This window comes from Schistocerca piceifrons, chromosome 7 (genome assembly GCF_021461385.2).
Source record: "Schistocerca piceifrons isolate TAMUIC-IGC-003096 chromosome 7, iqSchPice1.1, whole genome shotgun sequence".
In the NCBI taxonomy this organism is placed as follows: Eukaryota; Metazoa; Arthropoda; class Insecta; order Orthoptera; family Acrididae; genus Schistocerca; species Schistocerca piceifrons.
This window is the reverse complement of record NC_060144.1, coordinates 503,747,516-503,775,172: the sequence shown is the minus strand read 5'-3', so window position 1 is coordinate 503,775,172 and position 27,657 is coordinate 503,747,516. Positions and strand designations below refer to the sequence as shown.

Here is a 27,657-nt window from a genome sequence, read left to right as displayed (position 1 = left end):
ATATATAAAGTTAACAGAATATAATTTTTCACAGTTATTAAAAACAGAGATGCCCTCAAGAAGTTTCATTGACAGTTTCAGGGATCATCACTGCAGAATATGTACATTTAAAATTAACATTGTTGTTTAAAGATGCTAATTTGACACCCTAAATAGTGTAATGAAAATGTTTCAATTAAATTTATAAGTTTTGGCTCTGTACTTTCCCGAGGCAGCCTTACTATAGGTTGTCAGTTTACATAATCTGATTTGAATGATCTTCTGAACAATGGAAAATCCAGGATGGAATGTAGCAATATTACGAAAAGGAAAGTTGCTACTCACCATATAGGGGAGATGCTGTCGCAGATAGGCACAACAAAAATTCTGTCACAAATTAGGTTTCGGCCAGTATGGCCTTTGTCAAAAATAGGCAAAACAAACACACACACACACACACACACACACACACACACACACACACACAAACTGCACATCTGCAATTGGAGCCACACACTTCTGAACAATCATGTGATATGTGTTAAATGAACATCCAATATCTATCAAAACTCAGAGTGCTGCTTCTTTTCTCATTTTCAAAAATAATATCAGAGTTTCAATAAAAAAAATTGTATCAGCTGTCAGAAAGTGATTTACATATTTTAAAATCATTGTTTGAACCACAACAGCTTAAGTCGATTTTCTGTATTCCCATAAGTAAAGAATAGTTATTAATTTTTTTTCCAATAAAGATACATCCCTTCTGTGACATCTGGGGAAATCTTACAGTGATGCATTGAAAATAAGACAAATGGTTCAAATGGCTCTGAGCACTATGGGACTTAACATCTGTGGTCATCAGTCCCCTAGAACTTAGAACAACTTGAACCTAACTAACCTAAGGACATCACACACATCCATGCCCAAGGCAGGATTCGAACCTGCGACCGTAGCGGTCATGCGGTTCCAGAGAAAATAAGACACTTTCCGTTATTATTATTATTTATTATTTTTGTCTCACATAATGCAATCCAAATGAAAAACTGCAGTATTTGCAAAAAAATTCCATATTTTCCCTTCAAACTACACGAAGTATGTGGAGAAATTTTGCATTGATTATTTCCATGCAGAAAGTAACAAGTAGAAAAAGTTCCGTGAAAGTCTGAAACAGTGGGTGTCAGGTATGGATGATCTTTCATAGAATTATCTTTTTTTTTTTTTTTTTTTTTTTCATCATAACACAAAGCATCGTGGTTTCAGATTTATTTGTGTGTCCATTCATACAAAACCCTTAATGATTTTATTTTATTACAATATGTACTGTCTTGAGAATTATTTAAGATCAATTGTAAGTTCCCAATAAGTTGGAGAAATGTGATAGTAGCTGTTGTGACTCGCCGAGCATCAAACTGCCGCCACGCAATTATGCGCGTCCTCTACATGCGGCACTGTCTGCCAGCCACGCAGCAGCTGCACCACCTAAGCGGCCAGCCAGCCAGCGGCCGCTAGACTTGGACTCAGGGCTCAGTTGAATGTTACCATGTTCACATGTCCTGCTTTGTCAACTTGCTCAGTGACTTACATGTGTTATGTCATTTTGAAATATATGTGTTCAACTTGACGTTATAACAATTGGCGATGAGGATGGGGGTTTTTTCCTTTTCATCGTTGACCCACAGGTTTCCATGGCTACTTTAGAGCAACTATTGCAAGGTCCCATTGAACAGCACACGCTTCTCACATCGGCGATTCGCGATTTCGTCATGGCATCCAATGCGGGCCGTTTCTCGTCGTTGTCTATACCTCCTTTTCCTCCTTACGACGAGACGGTGGAAGACTGGTCTGATTACAAAAAATGTCTTCGACAGCACTTCTTGGCATTTCATGTCACAGACGAACAAACATGTAAGTCTCTGTTCCTTTCATGGATTTCACCTCAAATGTATCGACTGTTGTCGCAATTGGCTCCTTTTAAAGATCCTGTGTCTTTGTCCTTTGCTGAAATGTGCTCAGTTCTGTCAGTATATTTTCATAAGCAAATGCATGTGGTAGCCTCTCGTGTTGCCTTTTATCATTGTCAAAAACAACCGAATCAATCCTATCGCGCTTGGGCTGCTGAGCTTCACAGCCTCAGTTGAAAGTGTCAATTTGTTACTGACGTTCACAAAGAATGCTACACGGACTCCATGGTACGGGATGCTATTATCCGGTCGGCGCCCGACAAAGAAGTGAGGCAACGTGCCCTTCAATTGACAAATCTGACTCTAGATGAAGTCCTATCCATCGCGCAGTCTTTTGAAATTTCTCGCGCCGCCGGAGCGCGAATAGAGGCGTGGGGTGACGTCGGGAACATACAACCTCTGTGCGTTGTTGACGACGCGTGCGGCGTGTCCCCGCCGGCCGACGTGGCCGCAGTACGCTCCCACGTGCAGCCTCGGCCTAACCGTAAACAACCCTCTCAGAAACTGCAGCAAAACCCCCAGCAACTTCCATCATATCCGCGGTGTTTTACGAAACATTCACGCGAGGATTGTCCCCAACATTGGGCCGTGTGTCACAATTGCAAAAAGGGTCATGTGTCTTCCTTTTGCAAATCCGACCGCATATATGATGTTCATGACCGTGATGCTGATTCTGCTTCTGTGTTGTCTGTCAATTGCACTTCTTCCCTTTCAGGGAACTTATTCCTCACAGTCCAAATCCTTGGTCGGAATGTTCACATGCAGGTGGATATCAGTTCTGCTGCCACTATCATTAATTCTCAGACGTATCTTCAGTTGGGTTCTCTACTCTTATCACCTGTCACTCAGCAATTCCGGACATACAATAAACAGAAGATTTTTCTCTTGGGACAATTTAATGCTGAGGTATCTTACAAATCCGTCGTTCGCACTGTTCCCATATTTGTGGTTGACCAGAGTAACGTAGAAAATCTTTTTGGTTTCGATGCCTTTCGCGTTTTTGGGTTCTCCACAAATGACTCTTGTCAATATCGTCTCTGATGCTATTCCTTATGCTCAATTGGATTCCTTGTCGACGACATTTTTGTCCCTTTTTTCTCCTGGGTTAGGCCATGCAAACGACTTTGAAGCTCATATCACGCTCAAACGCACTGCTCGGCCTAAGTTTTTTCGGGCTCGGCTCATTCCTATGGCCCTTCGAGATTGGGTAAAATGGGAGCTGGATTGTCTCACTACTTCAGGGGTCTTGCTTCTTGTCACTTCCAGTGAGTGGTCCTCTCCTGTTGTTGTTGTTGTTGTTGTTGTTGCTAAGCCCAATGGTGATATTCGCCTCTGTGGCGATTTTAAAGCCACTGTAAATGCACAATGACTCATTGACACTTATCCTATGCCCCGACCTGAAGAATTGTTCACTAAACTTGTGGGTGGCCAGTATTTTTCTAAAATTGACCTGTCAGAAGCTTATCATCAACTTCCTCTCGACGCTGCTTCCTGGCAGTTTCTGGTCCTTAACACGCCTTTCGGCCTCTATCAATACCGATTGCCATTTGGGGTTGCCAGCGCCCCTGCTCTCTTTCAGCGATTCTTGGAACAATTATTGCTCCCTGTTCCTGGGTGTATCAATTACATGGACGACATTGTTGTCACTGGCTCCACCACTGAAGAACATCTACAGAATCTCCGCACACTCTTTCATGTCTTACAGACTGCGGGTCTTAAGTGTAATCTTTAGAAACCACAATTTTTTCAGGCATCTATCACGTACTTGGGGTTTCAACTCTCTCGAGATGGTATTCGTCCGCTTCAGCAAACTGTCGCTGCGATCGATGACCTTCCTCGCCCTAGATCTGTTAAGGAACTGCAGGCCTTCTTGGGGAAAATAGCATACTATCACAAGTTTTACCATCGGCTGCTGTGGTGGCTCAGCCGTTGCATCGCCTGTTGCATAAAAACGTGCCTTTTCACTGGTCCGCGTCATAAGATGCGGCTTTCCAGAAATTGAAGACTATTCTGAAACAGGCCCCGTGCCTGGCTACTTATCGACCTGGCCAACATCTTGTTCTTGCCATGGACGCCTCTCAATACGGGGTCGGTGCAGTCCTTGCGCACCGTTTTTCAGACGGTTCTGAACAACCCGTTACTTATGCCCCCAAAATGCTCATGGATGCCCAACAAAAGTATTCTCAAATTGAAAAAGAAGCTTTGGCCATTATTTATGCTCTTCATAAGTTTGGTGTTTTTCTCTATGGATCCAAATTTCACCTTGTTATGGATCACAAACCACTTGTTTCCTTGTTTCAACCATCAATGTCACTTCCCAACAAGGCTGCACACCGTCTCCAGCGTTGGGCTCTTTACATGTCTCATTTCAATTACGAGATTCATTTCTGGCCGGCGGCTCAACATGCGAATGCTGATGCACTGTCTCGCCTTCCCATGGGTCCTGATCTGGCATTCCATAGGGACGAACTTTTGTGTTTCCACCTGGATGTTGCCGAGCAGCGGGTTGTGGACAGATTCCCCATCACCGGGGACCGGCTGGCGGTTGCTACGGGTTCTGGCCCTACCCTCTCCTGGGTTTTACGCTGTATTCAGAAGGGTTGGCCAGATCGTCCGTCCGCTAAGACATCTGATCCGTTGTGGAACTACTACGCTTTGCGCTACCACCTCATGGCTAGGGATGGTGTTATCCTCCTTTCCACCGACAATGCTTCGCCGTGTGTTGTGGTACCTGCGTCTTTGCATGCTTTGGTCTTGCGCCTCCTTCACCAAGGGCACTGGAGTGTCTCTCGCACAAAATCTCTGGCGCACCATCATGTGTACTGGCCCGGCATCGACTCTGAAATCGCACACATGATTGCTGCCTGCGGCCCTTGTGCGTCACAGGCCGCCGCCCCAAAGTCATCTTTGTCACCGTGGCCTTCGCCTGAGAAGCCCTGAGAGCGTATTCATGCTGACTTCGTGGGACCTTTTTTAGGTACTTATTGGCTTCTCGTTATTGACGCCTACTCTAACTTTCCTTTCATTGTCCGTTGCACGTCGACTACCACCGCAGCAACCACAAGTGCTCTCGCCCGCATTTTTTCTTGGAAGGCCTTCCCTCTACTCTTGTTACTGATAATGGTCCGCAATTTGCCTCTTCCAAATTTGCGGATTTTTGTGCTCATCACGGCGTTATGCATGTCACGGCCCCTCCATCCACAATCAAACGGTGAGGCTGAACGACTGGTCCGCACATTTAAGGCTCAGATGCAGAAACTCCTGACTTCTTCTGCTGCTGATGATGATGCGCTTCTCGAATTTCTGGCTTCTTACCGTTTCACCCCCATGGGCGACCACAGCCTGGCTGAGCTCTTACATGGCCGACAGCACCGCACGCTACTTCATCTTCTGCGGCCTTCCACCTCACGGCCGTGGGTGCCTTCGCTTGGCCAGTTCACCGCTGACGACCTTGTATGGGCACGGGGATATGGCAGGCGGCCAAAATGGAGTCCAGGCTGCATCTTACGACACCGTGGCCAATGCCTGTATGAAATCCAGACGGACACGAGTGTTGCAGTGCGTCATTCGGACCAGCTTTGGCTGCGTGTGCCAGCAACACTTGTTCCGAATGCCGCTACACCACCTTCGGCTCTACCTGACGCTCGGGATCTTGGCATCTCTCATTACTCACAACACAGCCCTCTCACCGTCATCTCGGTGCCAGTACAAGAACAGACACCACCAGGAGACGTGCCCATGCAGGAACCAGATGACCATCATCTGTCGGAGCAACTCTACTCGCCTCCTCCTCCTACGGATGCCGACACATCGCCCATGTCTCCTGTTATATCAACCAGACTTGCCGCAACGGGCAGATTGGTGCACGGGGGCCCAGCAGATTCGACCGCTACGTCTCCTGTCATCTTGACCCGTTATCATTGGGGACACTTCAGTCCGTACGGGAAACCACCTCCTCGAGACTTTACGGCCAGTCAAACAACGCCTATGGACGTTAGCAATCTACAGGCCACCTCCATCAAGACCAGTGCAAAAATTTCAAAGGGGGAAAAGTGTTGTGACTCGCTGATCATTAAATGTGCCGCCGCACAATTACGCATGTCCTCTACATGCGGCGCTGTCTGCCAGCCATGCAGCAGCCGCGCCACCTAAGCGGCCAGCAAGCCAGCAGCCGCTAGACTTGGACTCAGGGCTCAGTTGAATGTTACCGTGTTCACATGTCTTGCTTTGTCAACTTGCTCAGTGACTTACATGTGTCGTGTCGTTTTGAAATATATGTGTTCAACTTGACGTTATAACACAAGCCTTGTTCAATGTGTTTGTACTTTTTATGGAAATTGGAAAGTGACACTTATTATTAATTTTTTTAATTGTTCTTTCTAACTTTACCACTTAAACAATTAAATGTCTGCGAAGTACGTGCTTCTCTTAACTCAGGAAAAAAATTCAACCAAAAGCTTCATAAACACCTGAGTTAGGAGCCTTTATGTAGATAAGTACCATTTTCCACTGATATTATTGCAGAGCCCAGTTATCAGAATATCAATAAATTTAAAATTCAGAAGTTTTAGTCTGAGAGCAAAAAGATTTTGTACATGTTCTTATGTTATAAGTATAAGCAAATGTGTGAAGTTTCATGAAAATCTGAGATGATGGGTAACATGACCTGCGTGATTTGATGTGGAATCACCTGGCAAAAACTACGCAAGGAAGTCAGGTAATGAGAGAAGGAAACAAAGGAATGAGCAGCAGGGAGGGGGGGGGAAGATAGATAGACAGAGACAGAGAGAGAGAGAGAAGAGGCACATACTCTAGAGCAGGCCTGGCTACACAATACTCTGCAAATGCTCTGGCCACGTTCCTGCCTAGCGCTCCAAGTGCAGCAGCAAGTGAGGCTAAGGGGTGGGGAGGAAAAGGAAGAGGAAGGCTGTAGCTGAACCCGATAGAGGGAAGTGGTTTGCCAACAATACCAATGGTGTTAAATTAGATTTACATTCTGTATTAGGAATACCATGGTGTCTACACACTTGTCCATAAAGAGATGGAAAAAAGTGTGGATAGGCCACATCATTTAATACTGAACGGGAATTGCTTTACATTTCGTATAATTTGAAAGCTGTTCAAAGTGCTTAATACTCAATTATGCTATTATGAGCTGGAAAAACATTCACTGGAACATCATTACAACACCAACCACAAAGACAGTTTCAAGCACTTTTCTTCTGATGAACAAAAGTGAATGGCGGCTGAACTTAAGGTGACCATTAGGGAAAAAAACTGAGGTAAGGGTGAATACAGTAGAGCAGTGACAAAATCTTATGGTCTACAAATCTATTATTTAATTTCATTATGTCTTTTAATGCAAGGGGAGAATCATTGGTAACACACCTGGCAGAGAAGATTGATGTTATCAAACAAAAATCAATTCCTCGGAAAAATCACCTTTGCATTTCTCGAAACTCAAAACAGTCATCTCTGGGCCAGATGTGAGTCACTGTGTTTCAATAATTGAAATATTTCATCATTAGCTCTCAAAGACATTCCAAGACTTTGCACATATCAAACTGTTCTTGCTTTTGGCTGATGAGGTACCTTTTCATTATCTCAACTTTAAGTGACAGGCATACAGTGTAGCATCTGATTTAACGTGCAATTCATCCAGTCCAAGAATCTATAAAGTTACCACAACAGCAATATCCTCAACCGCACAGGCAAGTTGCTAAAGTTATTTCAATATTTGGTGCAACATATGTGTGCAAACTTTTTTAATTGAGAAAATCCTACTAACTTTCAGGTTTAACAGGTATTAGCACTTTCTAATATACTTATTGCACTAAGTAGTAAAGTTATTGCTTTGGTGGAAAAATAAAAACTAGAACATAAACATTAGTGATAAAAATCTCCTTATAAATAAATGTATGGTGCTACAATCGCCTTTCAGAAGTAGTGACACAGTTTTGCAAACACGTCTCCCTGAGTTTCCTGCATATACAGCCTTCAGCATTCAGCCATCTCATGCACACACCTGCTTGGCTGAGCAGACTCAGCTGCACTCGCAAAGTGCGAGCATGCTCCAGGAGTGTAAATCTTGGCCAGACCTGCTCCATTGTAAAAGGAGTTCAAATGCAAGATTTAAGTACGATGATTTTTATCAGCAGATTGAGATGAATGTGACCAGTGTGCAGCAACAGCATTATAATTTAGAGAAAAACATCAAGGAATTTGATAATGCTACATAATGCTTTCAAAGAGATAAAAACATGCAGCTCACCTGCTGGTACAAGTTTAGTATTAAATGAAGTTAGTGCTGTAATGAAAGACAACCATAGTAGGAACTGCTGTACGAACATTGTTAGGGAGGGTCTTATGCGTAAAAGTCAGTTTAAAGAATTCCACCCATGTAAACATTTTCACCCACTTGATTCCATGAAGCAGTTCAGAATTGTCTTTCTATGTATTGTGTGTGAAGCCTAAAAAGTTGATATGTGTAAATGGCAGACAAGTGTGATGTGGGGAAATTGCATTATCAATCAATATGCCCTGTTCGATGAGCTTGAGAGCACATTCTATCACAAATATTGGTGTAACAGAAAACATTGGAGCATCAAAGATAAACTGTTGTCACTCAATAATTATGAATCAAATGGAGGAATGATGAAAAGTCTCTCGCATTACAACTGAAACCAAAAGGCCTTGATCCCTGAGACGAAGGAACATCTGCTGTGAAATATTGCACGGAAAGATAATTGCAAATGTTTGATGAATTATTGCACCTTGTTAACAAGTTGATAAAAACAAAACACAAGCATCACACTACAGTGTTAATTTACATAACATAGACTGGCCGAGACTGCTCTCACTGACATTAATAACCCAAGCACATTGAATCTGGATAGAGTTAAGGAATTATATTTCTGTACCAGTGTATTTTTCATGTGGTGTGTATTCATGTACTGCATTAACTTTTTTGGCATATAGTTTGGAAGAGGACCAAGACATTGTCTACAAATGATCATTTCAATAGATTTCTATGTGTGTGCGCACTGCGTGTATGATATCAAAAGAACAAATCACTGCAGTTTTCTTGAACAGCATCAACATTTTAGCTTTGAGATCCCACCTGTTAACCTCCTTTTGTTTATACCAAACTTTTGTTAACATGAGGGGATTCATGCGAACTTCCAAGGTCATAGTTACATTAGACCTGGTACAGCAGCTGATTCTGTTACCTGCTGCCCTTCTCGTTGCAATGTGGGCAATACACTTGCACAACTAGTCAACCCAGGCTTGCTTGATAAAGTATAATACCTTACAATGACACAGTGAAACCATCACTCCGATCTAGATTCACCATACTCCTTTCTTAGAACTGCTGCGAGAAGATGCCACCATCTTCCCATAACCTACCACAAGAGGAACCTACATAATTCAAACATAGTTTGTGTGTGACGATGAGAAAGTGCTAAGCAGGCTAGTACCTGCAAGTGTTTTAGAGTGGTGAGAGAAATTGGCCCCCTTTCCCAGGTTTTTACAATTAGGTTTATGAAATTATACTGACAATTTCCAGTTTCTTCACTTTCTCCTTCATATTTATCTACATGATGTTTTATATTTTTTAAATATGTTTACAGTATGAAACTAGAGTGGGCATAGTTGTTACTGCTATAATCCTGTACATAATACTAAGATATGTGCTGTGACAATAGAAGGCCAGTGCACTACACTCCTAATATTCCACCAATGGCATCTGCACAGGCCAGTCACCAGAGGCTGCCTGTGGTAGGCCACAGGATTTGTGCATACAACATGCCATCTGCCACGCCATATACCAGAACCCTCTTTCATATCGTGTTCAACTTATTGTCAGCAGCTACTTGTATCAGTACCTGGATTGTTTTTATTATTGTGTCTTCATTCTCACCTGCTGTTCACTTGTATGTGGAAGAAGAGAAAACTTTGGTTTATTGTAGCCACGCTGTTGTTTGCAATACAGTGACCAATTGGATTACATGGTAGACAGTGGTCTTAATTTCATGTATTTTCTTATGCTATAATATTTACATTGAAGAAATAAGTATATGAGTTTAAGTTTCTCAAATTATTCACTGGACTACAGTTTGTTTACATACACCACTGTGAATCATTATTCTTGACACAGTAGTAGCAAGTTCTAATTATTTTTCAACATTCACAGTGATGAACATGGCATTTATGATATATTGTTCTCATTTATATTTTTCAATTCGTATTTTGGTACATTCACATGCTTATATTAATCAAACAAAAAACATTTCACGTTTTCTCCAACAGGTGGGTTGCTCTCATATTGGGGTCTGCAACTTGCCCTCCTTTTTTAACCTTCCCCAACCTATCATTCTCTCCTCCTCGTGAAAGGAACTAATACTTCAGAAAGCTAGGATAGTCTGTGTTCTATGAAATATTATTTATTTCTGTAATTTTTTACTTATCCTGTTACTTGGAGGCTGCCTGTGGTTACATCAAAGTTAGTCAAATAAATTCAGATGCTGAAAGAATAAGGGAAGCATCTACATACAAACTCTGCTAGCCACCATACGGTGTATGGCAGAAGATACCCTGTAGCACTACTAGTCATTTCCTAGCCTGTTCTACTCGAAAATAGAGCAAGGAAAAACAACTGTCTATGTGCCTCTGTATGAGGTCTAATTTCTCAAATCTTGTATTTGTGGTTCTTATGTTAAATGAATGTTAGTGGCAGTAGGATCTTTCTGCAGTCAGCTTGAAATGACTGTTCTCTAAATTTTTTCAATAGTGTTGCTTGAAAATGCCGTCTTCCCTCCAGGGATAACCATTTGAGTTCCTGAAGCATCTCCATACCACTTGCGTGTTGTCTGAACATACCAGAAACAAATCTAGCAGTCCACCTCCGAACTGCTTTGATGTCTTCCTTTAATGTGACCTGGTATGGATACCAGGATGACTGACTGATCTGGCCTTGTAACATTAACCAAAACGGCCTTGCTGTTGTGGTACTGCGAACGGCTGAAAGCAAGGGGAAACTACAGCCGTAATTTTTCCCGAGGGCATGCAGCTTTACTGTATGGTTAAATGATGATGGTGTCCTCTTGGGTAAAATATTCCGGAGGTAAAATAATCCCCCATACGGATCTCCGGGCGGGGACTACTCAAGAGAACGTCGTTATCAGGAGAAAGAAAACTGGCATTCTACGGATCAGAGCATGGAATGTCAGATCCCTTAATCGGGCAGGTAGGTTAGAAAATTTAAAAAGGGAAATGGATACGTTAAAATTAGATATAGTGAGAATTAGTGAAGTTCGGTGGCAGGAGGAACAAGACTTCTGGTCAGGTGAATACAGGATTATAAATACAAAATCAAATAGGGGTAATGCAGGAATAGGTTTAATAATGAATAAAAAAATAGGAGTGCGGGTAAGCTACTACAAACAGCATAGTGAACGTATTATTGTGGCCAAGACAGACACGAAGCCCACGCCTACTACAGTAGTACAAGTTTATATGCCAACTAGCTCTGCAGATGACGAAGAAATTGAAGAAATGTATGATGAGATAAAAGAAATTATTCAGGTAGTGAAGGGAGACGAAAATTTAATAGTCATGGGTGACTGGAATTCGACAGTAGGAAAAGGGAGAGAAATAAACACAGTAGGTGAATATGAATTGGGGCTAAGAAATGAAAGAGGAAGCCGTCTGTTAGAATTTTGCACACAGCATAACTTAATCATAGCTAACACGTGGTTCAAGAATCATAAAAGAAGGTTGTATACATGGAAGAATCCTGGAGATACTAAAAGGTATCAGATAGATTATATAATGGTAAGACAGAGATTTAGGAACCAGGTTTTAAATTGTAGGACATTTCCAGGGGCAGATGTGGACTCTGACCACAATCTATTGGTTATGAACTGTAGATTAAAACTGAAGAAATTGCAAAAGGCGGGAATTTAAGGAGATGGGACCTGGATAAACTGAAAGAACCAGAGGTTGTACAGAGTTTCAGGGAGAGCATAAGGGAACAATTGACAGGAATGGGGGAAAGAAATACAGTAGAAGACGAATGGGTAGCTCTGAGGGATGAAGTAGTGAAGGCAGCAGAGGATCAAGTAGGTAAAAAGACGAGGGCTAGCAGAAATCCTTGGGTAACAGAAGACATATTGAATTTAATTGATGAAAGGAGAAAATATAAAAATGCAGTAAATGAAGCACGCAAAAAGGAATACAAACGTCTCAAAAATAAGATCGACAGTAAGTGCAAAATGGCTAAGCAGGCATGGCTAGAGGACAAGTGTAAAGATGTGGAGGCTTATCTCACTAGGGGTAAGATACATACAGCCTACAGGAAAATTAGAGAGACCTTTGGAGAAAAGAGAGCCATTTGTATGAATATCAAGAGCTCAGATGGAAACCCAGTTCTAAGCAAAGAGGGGAAAGCAGAAAGGTGGAAGGAGTATATAGATGGTCTATACAAGGGCGATGTACTTGAGGACAATATTATGGAAATGGAAGAGGATGTAGATGAAGATGAAATGGGAGATACGATACTGCGTGAAGACTTTGACAAAGCACTGAAAGACCTGAGTCGAAACAAGGCCCTGGGAGTAGACAACATTCCATTAGAACTACTGTCAGCCTTGGGAGAGCCAGTCCTGACAAAACTCTACCATCTGGTGAGCAAGATGTACGAGACAGGCGAAATACTCTCAGACTTCAAGAAGAATATAATAATTCCAATCCCAAAGAAAGCAGGTGTTGACAGATGTGAAAATTTAATAAGTCACAGCTGCAAAATACTGACACGAATTATTTACAGATGAATGGAAAAACTGGTAGAAGCCGACCTCGGGGAAGATCAGTTTGGATTCCGTAGAAATGTTGGAACACGTGAGGCAATACCGACCTTACGACTTATCTTAGAAGAAAGATTAAGGAAAGGAAAACCTACATTTCTAGCATTTGTAGACTTACAGAAAGCTTTTGACAATGTTAACTGGAATACTCTCTTTCAAATTCTGAAGGTGGCAGGGGTAAAATACAGGGAGCGAAAGGCTATTTACAATTTATACAGAAACCAGATGGCAGTTGTAAGAGTCAAGGGGCATGAAAGGGAAGCAGTGGTTGGGAAGGGAGTGAGACAGGGTTGTAGCCTATCCCCGATGCTATTCAATCTTTATATTGATCAAGCAGTAAAGGAAACAAAAGAAAAATTCGGAGTAGGTATTAAAATCCAGGGAGAAGAAATAAAAACTTTGAGGTTCGCCGATGACATTGTAATTCTGTCAGACAGAGCAAAGGACTTGGAAGAGCAGTTGAATGGAATGGACAGTGTCTTGAAAGGAGGATATAAGATGAACATCAACAAAAGCAAAACGAGGATAATGGAATGTAGTCGAATTAAGTCGGCTGATGCTGAGGGAATTAGATTAGGAAATGAGACACTTAAAGTAGTAAAGGAGTTTTGCTATTTGAGGAGCAAAATAACCGATGATGGTCGAAGTAGAGAGGATATAAAATGTAGACTGGCAATGGCAAGGAAAGTGTTTCTGAAGAAGAGAAATTTGTTAACATCGAGTATAGATTTAAGTGTCAGGAAGTCGTTTCTGAAAGTATTTGTATGGAGTGTAGCCATGTATGGAAGTGAAACATGGACAGTAAATAGTTTGGACAAGAAGAGGATAGAAGCTTTTGAAATGTGGTGCTACAGAAGAATGTTGAAGATTAGGTGGGTAGATCACATAACTAATGAGGAGGTATTGAATAGGATTGGGGAGAAGAGAAGTTTGTGCCACAACTTGACTAGAAGAAGGGATCAGTTGGTAGGACATGTCCTGAGGCATCAAGGGATCACAAATTTAGCACTGGAGGGCAGCGTGGAGGGTAAAAATCATAGAGGGAGACCAAGAGATGAATATGCTAAGCAGATTCAGAAGGATGTAGGTTGCAGTAGGTACTGGGAGATGAAGGAGCTTGCACAGAATAGATTGACATGGAGAGCTGCATCAAACCAGTCTCAGGACTGAAGACCACAACAACAACAGTGGATACCAAACAGTCAAGCAGTACTCAAGACTAGATCATTCTAATGTCCATATGTGGCATCCTTTAGAGATGAACCACACTTTCCCAAAATTCTGCCAGTAAACTTAATTCGACCGTTCGCTTTCCTCACAGTCTCCTTTCGTTTTACATTGCTTTGCATAATTATACCCAGACATTTAAATAATGTGACTGTGTCTAGCAGGACACTACTAACTCTGTATCCAAACATTACTGGTTTCTTTTTCCTACTCATCTGCATTAAATTATATTTTTGCACATTCATAGCTAGTTGCCATTCATCACACCAACTAGTAATTTTGTGTATGTCATCTTGTATCGTCATACAGTCACTTAACTTTGACACCTTCTCATACACCAAAGCATCATCGGCATACAACTGCAGAGTGCTGCTCATCCTGTCTGACAGATCAATTGTGTATATAGTAAATAACAATGGTCCTATCACACTACCCTGGGGCACTCCTGACGACTCCCTTGTTCCTGATGAACACTCGCTGTCAAGGACAACATATTGGGTTCTATTACTTTAAAAGCGTTCAAGCCACTCACTTAACTGGGAACCTGTTCTATACACTTGTACCTTTGTTAAAAGTCTGCATTGGGATACTCTGTCGAATGCTTTCTGGAAATCTAGAAATATGGAATCCACCCTTCTTCCATCGTCTGCAGTGCATCATATGAGAAAAGTGCAAGCTGAGTTTTGCATGAGCAATGACTTCCAAAACCTTGCTGATTTGTGGACATAACGTTCTCTGTCTCAAGAAAATTTATTATATATGAACTGAAAATATATTCAAGAATTCTGCTGCAAATCGATGTCACGGATTTAGGTCTGTAATTTTTGCCCTTATTATGTACAGGTGTCACCTGCTCTTTTTTCTAGTCACTTGGGACTTTACAATGGGCGAGAGATTCGTGACAAATGCCAGCTAGATACGGGGCCACTGCCATCCAGTACTCTTGATAAAACTGAACTGGAATTCCATCCAGACCTGGTAACTTATTTGTTTTCAACTATTTCAGTTGTTTCTCTACACCAAGAGTGCTTATTACAATGTTGTCCATACTGGTGTCCATTTGATGATCTAACGAGGATACATTTGTACGACTCTCCTGTGTGTCAGATCTTTTGCTAAGACTGTTGCTGACCATCCAACAATGGGTCATTAGAAATTCATAGTAATTCATTGTAGGCCACAATGCAGAGTAGTCGCAGAAAAGGGCTGTGGTAGAGTGGCAATGCAGTAATATGAGGAACTTTTGAATAGAGCATGAGAAATTGATTACTGTGTTGCGAAATGAAGTCACAGATCTGCATCAAAAGCAAGTGGATGATCTAGAATTAATGTGTAAGAAGTCTTAGTTGTACGTCATGCCCACAGTCTACAGGGTTTTACTGTGAAATTTTACAGAGCACAGAATAAAAAATAATTTAATGCAATAATGTTTGTGACACTAAATCACACGAGTTCTTATATTAGAGTCTTCCCTGTCCACACTGTGGAATAGACATAAATGTGGAGCAGGAGGAAAAGCAATACTACATACCGCAAGGAACATATTGGCTACATGAACTACGATTTTAACGTAGTGATCTTCAAAAAAAGGTAAAGGTGTTCCCCATTCACAGAGCAATCTGCCTATCGAATCCCCTCCTTTTTATGGAACTACAGCCAGCAAAATAAGTAGGTTCTTTGGCACATACAGCCCATGGCCTATTCTCTGCGTCCAATTAAGGGCTGTGTTACAGGAGTTACAATCCCACAAAGCAAAATCATCAGTTAATCAATTCACACATTTCTGAAACTGGTTCAAAACATTGGTGGCTCCTCAAAACTTGTTATTTTTAACAGCATTGCATAAGTACAGTTTCAAAAATAAGCATCAGTTTATGTTTGACGAAACAAAAATCTCATCCTATATATCAACGGACTCTCGTCAAACAGGTGGTAGACACAACAGTGTGCATCAGTAACTGTAACTGGGACAGCAGCTATAATCTTAGCTATGCATGGAAGTGGGCTTTAGAATTTGGCACACTAAAGATAAATCTGCCATTTTATTGAGGTTCTAACAGACTTAATTAGCACTATGGCCATCAACATAAATTCTGGTAGCACCCTGTTAGTCAGTTGTTCTTGACAAAACAATGATAGCTCAAATTTTTATTCTTATTTGAAATGGCAAGCTTACCAAGAATGTTCAGACAAGAATTCTGTCACAAGAAATTCCCCCCCCCCCCCCCCCCCCCCCTCCATATACATTTATATAGTGTTCGTTTTGTTTCAGCAAGCAAATACTGATAATACCATACCGGAAACACTTTTGGTTCATAAAACAATAATATCACAAAAAATGTAAAGGAACTTTTTATCACCCTTCATATTTAATTATCGTTTGTGAATCAAAAACATTGTTCTGTGCTTCCTAGAGTGGTTATGCCGCTGACGTCAATTTTTTTTACCTTTAAGCTAACTGAGAAATGGGAGTTCAGGCAGTACTTCAAAATTTTCCATTTTCTATTACTGATGAATCTTTTGGAACTTGTTAGCTGATTAATTATTTCAATCAAGAAAATTTCCGCCTTGTCTCATTAATTCATTCTAAAATGAACCGTTTCACGCAATTTAAATGGCTGCAGTAGTGATTAACCTTCAGACTATGAGCGATCTGGTACACCAAGTGAAGATTATATTTGTCAGTATATATTACCTTGATTCTCTGCCCCTTCATTATTTTTACCATTGTGGCTTCTGAGAAGCCTATAACACGAGCTGTCTGCCAATCCTTCTTGTTCAGCCTTTCACACTGGCAGGAAAATAAAAAGTAGTTTAAACACTCACAACAAATTAAGTAAAATTTATGTAATTTTATTGGAAGTTAAAAAATGCTACATTTGACAGATTTAAAGTGATACATACAGAAAATTTTGTACATTTTAATTAACAACTACCACATTAAAAAAAAAGGGACTCAAACAAACAAGAGGAAATGGTTTGTGGAAGGGAAGTTAATAAATAGTATAGTATTTTGTCACTTATTTACCCCCTTCTTTTTTAGTTTTGTCTGATTTAATGGAAGATATTAGAATTATGCGAGACGATCGTGCAATTTTTATTTATTGCTACTTTCTTGAGCAAAGCAACCATAATTCCTTCATATATAATATCTAAATCATTATACACATCACATACGTATCGTGATTTACACACTGCTGTACTCTGCTTCCAACAAATGTAAAACACAGTAATATCATTGTATATCTTGATACATTAGTACGTAGGCTTTTGCCACAGTGGTAATTCGAATCGCAACTGTGAAACCAAGCTGATGCGTCAGGAGCAGTGGCATTTTCTGTTTATGCACAAGATTTAGTTAATTTTTTGTTCTAAAGTGTTGTTGTGAGATCTGAATTGTATCTGTGTATTTTACTGTGTTGACTAGCATTTCTAGCTCATACTAAGTTTGTGTGTAAACTTCAGTGCATTTGCGTTATCAGAGTATTTTGGAGTGTGGTATAAATCAGTAGTAGTGTAGCAGCACTACTTCAACTGCATCCAGTGACTACTTGGGTTAGGATCACATTCCTTGCAGTACAGATGAACACTGATTAAACATGGATAGGGCCTACTCTGCTGCCTTCTGATACATGGGGAATCGGTCACTGTCTGTAAACAATTGGAAGCCACATTTGGCTTCTGGCTGCTGCCCTGGGTTGTGACTGCAATGGGTCACCTGTGATGACACCTGGGGTCCCTGATGTCACAGCGCTTTCGAATTTGCTTGTGCTGATGGTAATGGCAGACAGTGGCAGTTTTGCAATCTCTGGGCGCAAGGTGGAAGGGGTACTGGTCATTCAGCTGTCCTTTTATGTCTTAAAAACAGTTATGAGGTATCGGCCACTGCTGAAAGTACACCTAAGAAAGCACAGGATACCTCATTTCTTGCGACTGGGGCCAATCTCCCTGGAAGGTTTGATGCACAGTGGGTGTGACTGCTTATCATTGGGATATACAATATTAAGACAGGAGATTGGGAGCAACAATGTAACAGTGGCCAACTCAGGAATGATGGTCAGTGTGCACTCTGTTTGCTGGGTGGAGTCTCTGCTGGCAGCGATGGAGTAGATTAAGTGAATCTGTCTGCAAATTGTGGCTCATGTCAGCATGAAAGACACACGATACATGGGTGCAGTGGCCATACTCAGTTCCTTCTGGTCCAATGTGTGAGAGGGTCTGGTTGGCCTAATCAGATCAAGTAAAATAAATAAATAATGCAGGTGGCTGGCTGCTTTGGTGAAACAGCTACCCTCACACATGAGTGAAAGCAGAGCCAGCCTCGTATGAGGAGGGATTGAAAGCAGCATAATTGATGAACCAGTCATGGTCCTTTGGTTTGAATCAAGTGGAATGCTTAAACAAGAGGCTCAGACAATAATGTGGCAATCTTGGATGCAAGTTTTCTTGACCTCCACTATTCGGTAGAGCACTGTAAAACCTCCTTAATAGGTTACGCATTCGCTGCACACAAGAAGTGGATACTAAGGTAAAGGAGTACATGTAGTGTGCACAAGTGGGTTCGTTTTGATGGATAATGTGATGTGACATGGCACTCGAAAGAGTCCGTGTTGGAGTGTTCAACAGGAAAACAATGTGGTTTATGTACATACTTTGGATCTATCCATACAAGAGCTCTAGGGTAGCTACTATACTATTCTTGACAATATAATTTAACATGATAGATAAAAAATCTACTCACCAAGTGATGGCAGAACATACACATAAAAGAAGGTTATAATTAGCAAGCTTTTGGAGCCAGAGGCTTGTTCTTCCAGCAGAAGGGTTGAAAGGGAAGAAGGGGTGAAGGAAAAGGACTGGAGAGGTCTAGGAAAAGGGGTAGATTTCAGAAAAGTCACCCAGAAGAGCAAGTCAGGGGAGACTTACTGGATGGGATGAGAAGGAAAGACTGATTATTTTGGACTGCACTGGAGCACGCGCTCTCTCTCTCTCTCTCTCTCTCTCTCTCTTCTCTCCACCCACATGTGCACGCACACTCTCTCCCCCCCTCTCTCTCTCTCTCTCTCTCTCTCACACACACACACACACACACACACACACACACACACCCCTCTGTCCCTACATGGTGCTGGCTGGACTAATAGTGCCAAGTGGTAGTGCACAAAAAATATTTCCCACACCATTTCTTAATCCTCCCCACCCCTCCCGCGATCTCCCACCACTCTAAAAATCATACACAAAGGAGTGGTGGCCTCCTTGTCACCCAGTATCATCCAAGAGTGGAACAACTGAACCATATCCCTCACCAGGGCTTTGATTACCTCTCATCCTGCCTTGAAATGAGGGACATCCTATCCAAGAACCTTCCCACCCCTTCCAAAGTGGTGTTCCACTGCACACCCAACCTACTCCACCGTCCACTGAACCTACACATTGTAGTCCATCACTCCGGCGCCTAGTCCCTTTCCATAGAGATCAAACCCCTGTAGCAGACCAAGGTGCACGCCTGCCCAATCCACTTATCCAGCACCTCTTACTCCAGTCCTGTCATGGGCTTATCTTATCCCAGCAAAGGCCGGGCCAAATGTGAGTGCAACAATGTTGTATACTAGCCTTGCTGCAACTATTGCACAGCTTTTTATATTGGCGTGACAACCAATCAGCTCTCCACCAGGATGAATGACCACCAATAAACTGTGGCCAAGAGTAGACTACATGTGGCACAACATGCTGCTGAACATAAAATGTTTGGTTTCAATGGCTGCTTCAAAACCTGAGTCATCTGGATCCTTCCCTCCACCACCAGCTTCTCTGAACAATGCAGAAGGGAGTTATTCTTACAACACATCCTCTGCTCCTGTAATTGTCCTCATCGCAACCTAAGGTAACCCACTGCCCTGCGTACTCCCCATAACAGTTTTCCCTTCCTCCATCCTGTCACCCCTCCCAATTTATATCTCCATGTTGCCTTCAGTGCATGCCACTCCTAACCAGCCCCTTCAATCGTACATTACATGTGTAGCCATATATCTGCCACCCCTCCCTCATGTATTTCTAGCTAGCAAACTGACTTCCTCCCTCCGAGCCACTAGCATCCACCTCCAGTCCCTCTACCTGCTCAACCCAACACTATCCCCACCAGAAACGGTCCACTGTTAGTCCAGGCAGCCCCATGTAGCGGAAGAGGTGTGTGTATGCAGGCATGCGTGTATTTCACTCTAGCTCACCAAAAGATAACTCCAATAGCTTGTAACTTTTCTTTCATTTGTGTGTGACTACTGACAAATTCATGTTTCTGATTTTCAATGATTGGTCTCCTTCAGTCCAAAAGAAATTATCATTTGTCACATGGAAACAACAGCAGCAGCTGCAGTAGTAGTAGTAGTAGTAGTAGTAGTAGTAGTAGTAAGACATGTGGATATTTAATATGATTAAAAATAGAGCAGTGCACTGAGAAATGCTGCTCTGAAATTCAGAAACTTATCAACCTTCCTCTTTTCCTCTCATCCAAAAAAGATAGGTCACACATAGTCTATGATATTTCCTTAAAAATCATTGAACTATTATATTAATGCATAGAGACAACATTTACAAGTAATTTTCTACACTGAACCATTATCTGGTGTCTTACTGAGTTAGGACAAGTTTTACTGGGTTCACACAAAATAACTGAACTACATTCCACTTTTTATTTCAACTTGGAAGACCAATACAGATGACAGAAATAGTTTTTACTGCTTGATGACATCACATAATTTACATCCAGGCAGACAGCAAAGCGCAAGAGCAAATTAAAAAGTATAAACAAAAAACAGACCAGCCTTCAAACAAGTCCACATTGCATGGAAACAAGCCAACTGGAATTATTGTTCACTCAGATGATAAATAACGACACAGTATGGCTAGCTTTCTATGACAATCTTCTGATAGTTGTATTGCAGAGATCTTCACATTATATTCATTTGTGACTAATGCAAATACCGTGCATCAAATTTGCATAATTTAAACCTCTAAATATGTAACTAACCAAGTACATAGTTTGAAAGATAACTATAACTGTGTAAATATGTTTACTCACCACAGAAAAATAAATATTAGGGATAGGTGTGATCTGGTTAACCATATCATATGGCGTAACTAAGTACAGAAGATGTAAGCATGTTAACAGGACAAGGCTTGCCTGTGCTTGCACAAGATCAGATTTTAGCTGCTGCACATTATGGAGGGGAATTGGGCCTGAAAGAAACAAAATAAGAAAGTGCTTTATAGCAGAATAAAACTGACAAACATATCTAAAGAAAAATTTCAATAGTGGAGGGCATAATGCAGCAGACAAGGAAATACAATAATGAAGTGATTGATACTATGACCAATGCACACACTGATACATTTTATAAATTACTGTTAACACTGCCTTACTCGATTTCATTTGATTATGATTTTATAATTGTCATTATGCTTAAGTAGAGTTGATTCCAGTTTTCAAATTATCTTTGTCTTACGTAAATCTACTTTTGTAGAAAACTCAAAAAAAAAAAAAAAAAAAAAAAAAATCGGTTAGATATCAGTTCTTGAAATCACATTCCCAAACAAATTAACAAATTATTTATTTCTGAGTTAATAATATATAATGTCAATTAGTAGATCATGATCCTGTGAAAATATCAGTACCGAAAACTATGATATAATTAGAACAAAAATTAATACTTTTGTAAACTGATTATTCAAAATAAGACACCTTTTAAATTTTATATTAAAAACATGCATTCTAAACAGTTTGGTTTACACCAAACAAAGCAATTCCCTTTTTAGAATCAAATTGTATATTGAATTCTTCCAGAATTACAAATATTGATTGTAAGAACATTTATTCAGTCCTGTCATTAATGTTATGTGAAATACATATTGGAACCTGTTATAAATAGCTGGGTGCCTGTTTTTCTAGCTGCTTGTTTTAAGCAGTGCGTCACATGCTCAGTACTTGTTTACATTCAGTGTCGCAGTATGCCAGGTTTACAAAGATTGGTGTATTTGTTGTGACTCTAAGGTGTGAGCATGTGTAATCAAACAGCAAGCAATACAAATGCCTCCACAGTTAGCCTGGAGAGGTTGCCTCACAACCTGGACAGAACATGCAGCAAGCACTGTGTCATGTGCACAACAGCCCAGTATAAGCCCAGCACACCATGCCCTTGGCTTTACTTTTGTGGACTATCTTATTGTGTGCTCACCTACGAGATTTTATGTTGATGTGTTTCATAGTGAGTGGAATTCGCCCTGTTCTATACTTCATTCAGTGTTATTGTGGATTTCTTTATGTGGAAACAGAATAAAATTTGGTTGGTGTTACTTCAGATATTGTGTATGTACAATTTACAACAAACTTACCGACGAGTGTGATATACTCCACGTGTTTCATTGCTTTGATTCAATACACAGCCAACATGTCAGTGGACGTGGTTCTTCAATCTCTTGTTGAACAACAGTAAGCTCTCACCTACTATCAGCAGGCTCTTGCCATGGCACGAAAAAATATAGCAGCCTCATTGGCATGCCAAGTTCCACCGCAGTTGATGCAACCCCCACTGTTTTCTCTGTATGACGATACTGTGGAAGGTTGGGCAACATTATTTTCAAGCTTTCAGAGTCACAGACCCCAACTGTTGTAAGTGTTTATTTTTGTCAAGGATTTCTCCTCCTGTTTGTCACCTTTTGTGTCAGCTGGCTCCTCTTCAGGTACCAGCCATCTCTCTGTTGATGAAATGTGTCAGTTTCTCTCTAATTATCATTAGAAACATACTCATGTTATTGCTGCTCACACTGAGTTCTACCATTGTAAAAATGGCTGCAAGAGCCATATAGAGCTTGGGCAGTGGAACTTCATGGACTTAGCAGTCATTGCCAATTTATTACTGAGGCCAACCAGGACTCATATGCAGATCCCTCACTCACAGATGTTCTGAACATTTTTCAGTCTTTTGAAGTATCTAGGGCAACAGGAAATCAGACAAAAGCATGGTGTGAAGTAGCCGCCACTGCTTCCTCTCCTCTCCTCCTCAGTCACTGTCAGTTAGCTTATGGGGGGGGGGGGGGGGGGGGGGGACGTCACAGCTGTGCTCTTCTCCATTCTGCATGGGCAGTTCCAGGCTCAGCAGCAGCAGCATCCAGCATCATAACAGTGGCCAAGTCCTCCTCTTCCATTGTGCCTTTATTGTTTTGTTCAACATGGGTGGGTCACATGCTCAAAGCGTTGGGTGATGGCAACCCAAAACAGAAGGGACAAATTACATCTGTGTGCAACTCTCAACCTCCTTCACCAGACATGAACAAGGATGAGAACAGTATTTCCAAAGTGATGGTAGCCCCAAACAAACTCTACATCAAAGTACATGTAATGGACAAGATGTTAAAAACACAACTAGACACGGGTGCAGCAGTGACTTCGTTAAATTTTCAAACCTACATGGATCTTGGATCATCAGTGTTGTCCCCTTTCTCTTGTTGGTTGGTTGGTGAGTTACAACAACTACCCATACTGGGACAGTTTTCTACTTCCATAGTACACGAAACAATTGTTCGGCCTTTTAACATTTCTAGTAGTAGATAATGACAACACTGAAAATTTATTTGGGCTAAAAGACTTCAAAATTTTTGAGGTCTCCATTTCTGACAAAGAGCATCCGATATCAGATCAAGTTCCATACCAACAACAGGACACACTCTGCTCAGAATTTATCTCTGTTTTTGGAAGGTTTAGGATTTGCTGTCAACTTCAAGGCTCACATCACAATGAAACCAACAGTGGACACCCATTTTTGTGTCTGCGCAGTCCCAGTAGCTTCACCAGTGCTAGTCAAGTTGGAACTAGATCAACTTACATCTTTGCATGTTATTACACCTGTATCCTCTATCGGATGATCTACTCCACTGGTAATTGTCAAAAAACCCAATGGCAACCTTTGGTCTGTAAATTCACCATTTATTATTAATATCTATCCCTATGAACTCTCAGCACAGCTTTCCGGGGGTCAATATTTTTCCAAAATTTACTTGTCAGAAGTCTACTTACAACAACCATGACTCCAAACATGTCCTCTCAGTGTACTGAGGTTATATGAATACCAGCACCTGCCATTTGGTGTGGCTAGCACTCCTGTCATTTTCCAACAATTTTTGGAGCAACTCATGGCCTTCATGCCAGCGTGCTTTAATTAGCTGGATGATACTGTGGTGTCAGGTTCCTCAACAGATAAACATTTGCAGAATCTCCATGCCTTGCTCACAATGCTACAGGCTGCCAGTCTGAAATGTAAATTGGACAAATCAAAATTTTTTCAGCTGTCTATTGGCTGTCTCAAGTCTGAATCTCACATGCTGGCACTGAGGCTTTACGCCAGTATGTCGATTCCACTAAAGCTTTGCCATGTCCTACCAATGTCTATGAAAGATTTCCTACTACCATAAATTTCTTTGTTGTGCAGCCACATTGGCTCAGCTACTGCATGCTCTCTTATGTAAAGATGTTCCTTTTACCTGGTCACCAAAATTACACTTGAAACTGGGCTTGGTTATCTTCCAACCAGGCCAACATCTTGTTTCGGGCACAGACACCTGTCAATATGATCTTGGGGCCGTTCTCACACGAAAATATGCAGACGCTTCTGAACACCCTATTGCATATGCTTCCAAAACTTTGAACCAGGCGGAATAACACTAATCACAAGTAGAAATGAAGCCCTTGCTATTGAGTATGCACTCAAAAAATTTAATGTTTTCCTATACAGCTTCAAGTTTCATTTGGTTACTGATCATAAACTTCCAGTTTCTCTTATCCGTCCTTCGGCATCTTTACCGGACAAAGCAGCCCGTCACCTAAAACACTGGGCTCTGTTCTTGCCATCCTATAACTATGAAGTTCATTTCCAACCCACAGCACAACATGATGATGTAGATGCTCTTTCTCAATTGCCGACTGCCTCTGATCAAGCATTTCATCAGAATGAAACACTGTGTTCCCATTTAGATGTTGAAGCCCAAAACACTGTGGATGGTTTTCCTATTTCCAGTTCTTGGATTCTGGCAGCTGTCTGGTCCAATCCTGTCTTATGTCAGGTTGTTCAATTTGCCCACCATGGCTGGGTGGATAAACCACCAGGCTGAGTGTTGTATCCTTTGCATAATTATTATGATTTCTGCCAACACCTCTCAGTTCTTGATGGTGTGTTACTGTTGTCTACTGAAGAATTGGTGCCCAGGATTGTGATCCTGTCTGCATCGCTCTGGGCTAGTATGCACCTTCTCCACCTGGACCATTGCCATCACACGTTTTTGCTGGGTATTGACAATGAGAGCGGATGCATTGTGACAGCCTGCCTGCAGTACGCCACTTGTCAAGCGGTGCCATGGCACACTCTTTCACTATGCCTCCCCCCTCCAAAGCATATTCATGCTGATTTTGTGGGTCCATTATTTAAATCCTTTTGGCTTTTAGTATTTGATGCTTTCTCAAAATTTCCTTATGCGTTCCACTGCCCACCCATGTCGACTACTGTTACAACCCTCTCAAAGATTTTTTCTTTAGGATTGCCATATACGCTTGTAATGGACATCAACTTACAGTTTGTGTCTCAAGACTGAGGATTTTTTTTTACAAAAAGTGCCACCCAGCATATTACAGCCCCTCCCTTTCATCCCCAGTTTGAGCGAGAGGCGGAGTAGCTGGACTATTCATTTAAAACTCAGATGAAAAAATATATCACTCAGTCTTCTCCTGAGGGAGCCCTCAACAGGTTCTTGAGTTCATATAGGTTCACTCCAGTTGGCTACTGTTGCCTGGCGGAACTGCTTCATGGCCACCAGACACTTATGCTGCTTCATCTGCTCTACCTGACACTCAGCCACACACTGGTGCCCACCTCACAGCAATTCCATCCGGGCTCCGCCATCTGGGCCTGGAGGTTTGGCCAGTGGCCTAAGTGCATACCAGTAGTCACCCAATGTTGCTGGAGCCGCCGCTTCTGCATCGTGGTGCACATCTCCGATAGCTTGGTGCCATGACAATACGACCAGCTCAGTACAAGCATGACTGACTGTGCACCAGAGAGCTCTCTGCTCCTGCGGCTGCCTCCACCAATTGTGCTGGCACCTACAGTGCAATCCATGCCTCCTATATCTCTGTTTTCATTCTGCGTGCCACCGTCACCAAGCGGAGTAGTCAGTGTGGGGCTACATCACTCTTCACAGTACCTGTTTCCACCATCTTCTCTAGTGCCTCCATCGCCATGTGCCTGCCTGGATGGGAACACGGATACAGCACCATCATCACCAGTGCTCCCTCCTGGCCTCTCCCCATATCTGTCCGTGCCTGCACCATTTCAGACCATATTCTCGTGACACACCACAACACTTGTTCCACCAGTCATCACCTACCGATAAAGACATGGACATCTCCACAATAAGCACTTTTCCCCAATAGGGAAGGAGTGTTGTCACCCTACAGTTTGAGCGTGCGTAATTGAACAGGCCACGGTAGAAGTTCCTCCAGCCATGTGCACAACAGCCCAATGTAAGACCAGCATGCTGGGCCATCAGCCACACTGATGTTTACTTGCTTATAGTACACTCACCTTCGAGACTATATACTGATGTGTTGTATAGTTATGAGATTTTGAATTGTACTGTACTTCATTCAGTGTATTGTGGATCTAGTCGCGTGGAAGCAGAATAAAACTTGGTTGGTGTCACTTCTGATACTGTGTCTGCACAATGTTACACAAGTATTTTATGAGAATTTATACTATACAGTGAGAATGGAAGAGGATCTGTATACATTATTTACTAATCAGCCTTTTCCATCAATATTTTGAAATATTGTTGTAGCAGAATCTTACAAGGGAAACTAGAATTTGACAAGAAAACAAATCTATATATGTTTCATCATGTGTGAAGTTAAGGCAGAGAGATACTGTTAAACCAGTGGAAATGTATCACAAGATGAAGGCACAGTCTGGTAATCCATGAGTGTCCTGCAGCAAGTATACAAGTGGTTGTTGTTGTTGATGTTGTGCTCTTCAATCCGAAGACTGGTTGGACGCAGCTCTCCATGCTACTCTATCCTGTGCAAGCCTCTTCATCTCTGAATAACTACTGCAACCAAGATCCTTCAATCTGCTTACTGTATTCATCTCTTGGTCTCCCTCTATCATGTTTACCTCCAACACACCCCTCTAAGACTAGTTTGGTATCCCTTGATGTCTCAGAACATATCCTATCAACTGATCCCTTCTTTTGGCAAGTTGCGCTACAAATTTCTTGTCTCCCTACCTTCAGAAAAGACTTCCTAACACTTAAACCTATACTCAACATTAACAAACTTCTCTTCTCCGGAAATGTTTTTCTTCCCACTGCCAGTTAACATTTCATGTCCTCTCTACTTCTACCATCATGTTATTTTGCTGTCCACGTAGCAAAACTCAAATGCTACTTTAAATGTCTCGTTTCCCAATCTAATTCCCTTAGCATTAATCAAACAATGGAAAATCCAGGGTGAAATGTACCAATACCAGAGAAGGAAAGTTGCTACTCACCATATAGTAGAGATGCCGAGTCACGATAGGCACAACAAA

At 41.6% G+C, this 27,657-nt stretch overlaps 1 protein-coding gene across 2 annotated transcripts in view; it reads right to left on the bottom strand.

The window, feature by feature from the left end:
* Window positions 1–27,657, bottom strand: part of LOC124805097 (helicase POLQ-like) — a 105,337-nt gene that overhangs the window by 38,746 nt on the left and 38,934 nt on the right. For both annotated transcript variants that reach the window (XM_047265539.1, XM_047265540.1), the window contains 2 exons: window positions 21,111–21,268; window positions 16,728–16,823 (listed from right to left, as the gene is read on the bottom strand). In XM_047265539.1, the coding sequence (XP_047121495.1) occupies window positions 16,728–16,823; window positions 21,111–21,268 (254 nt within the window). The remainder of the gene's footprint in view (window positions 1–16,727; window positions 16,824–21,110; window positions 21,269–27,657) is intronic.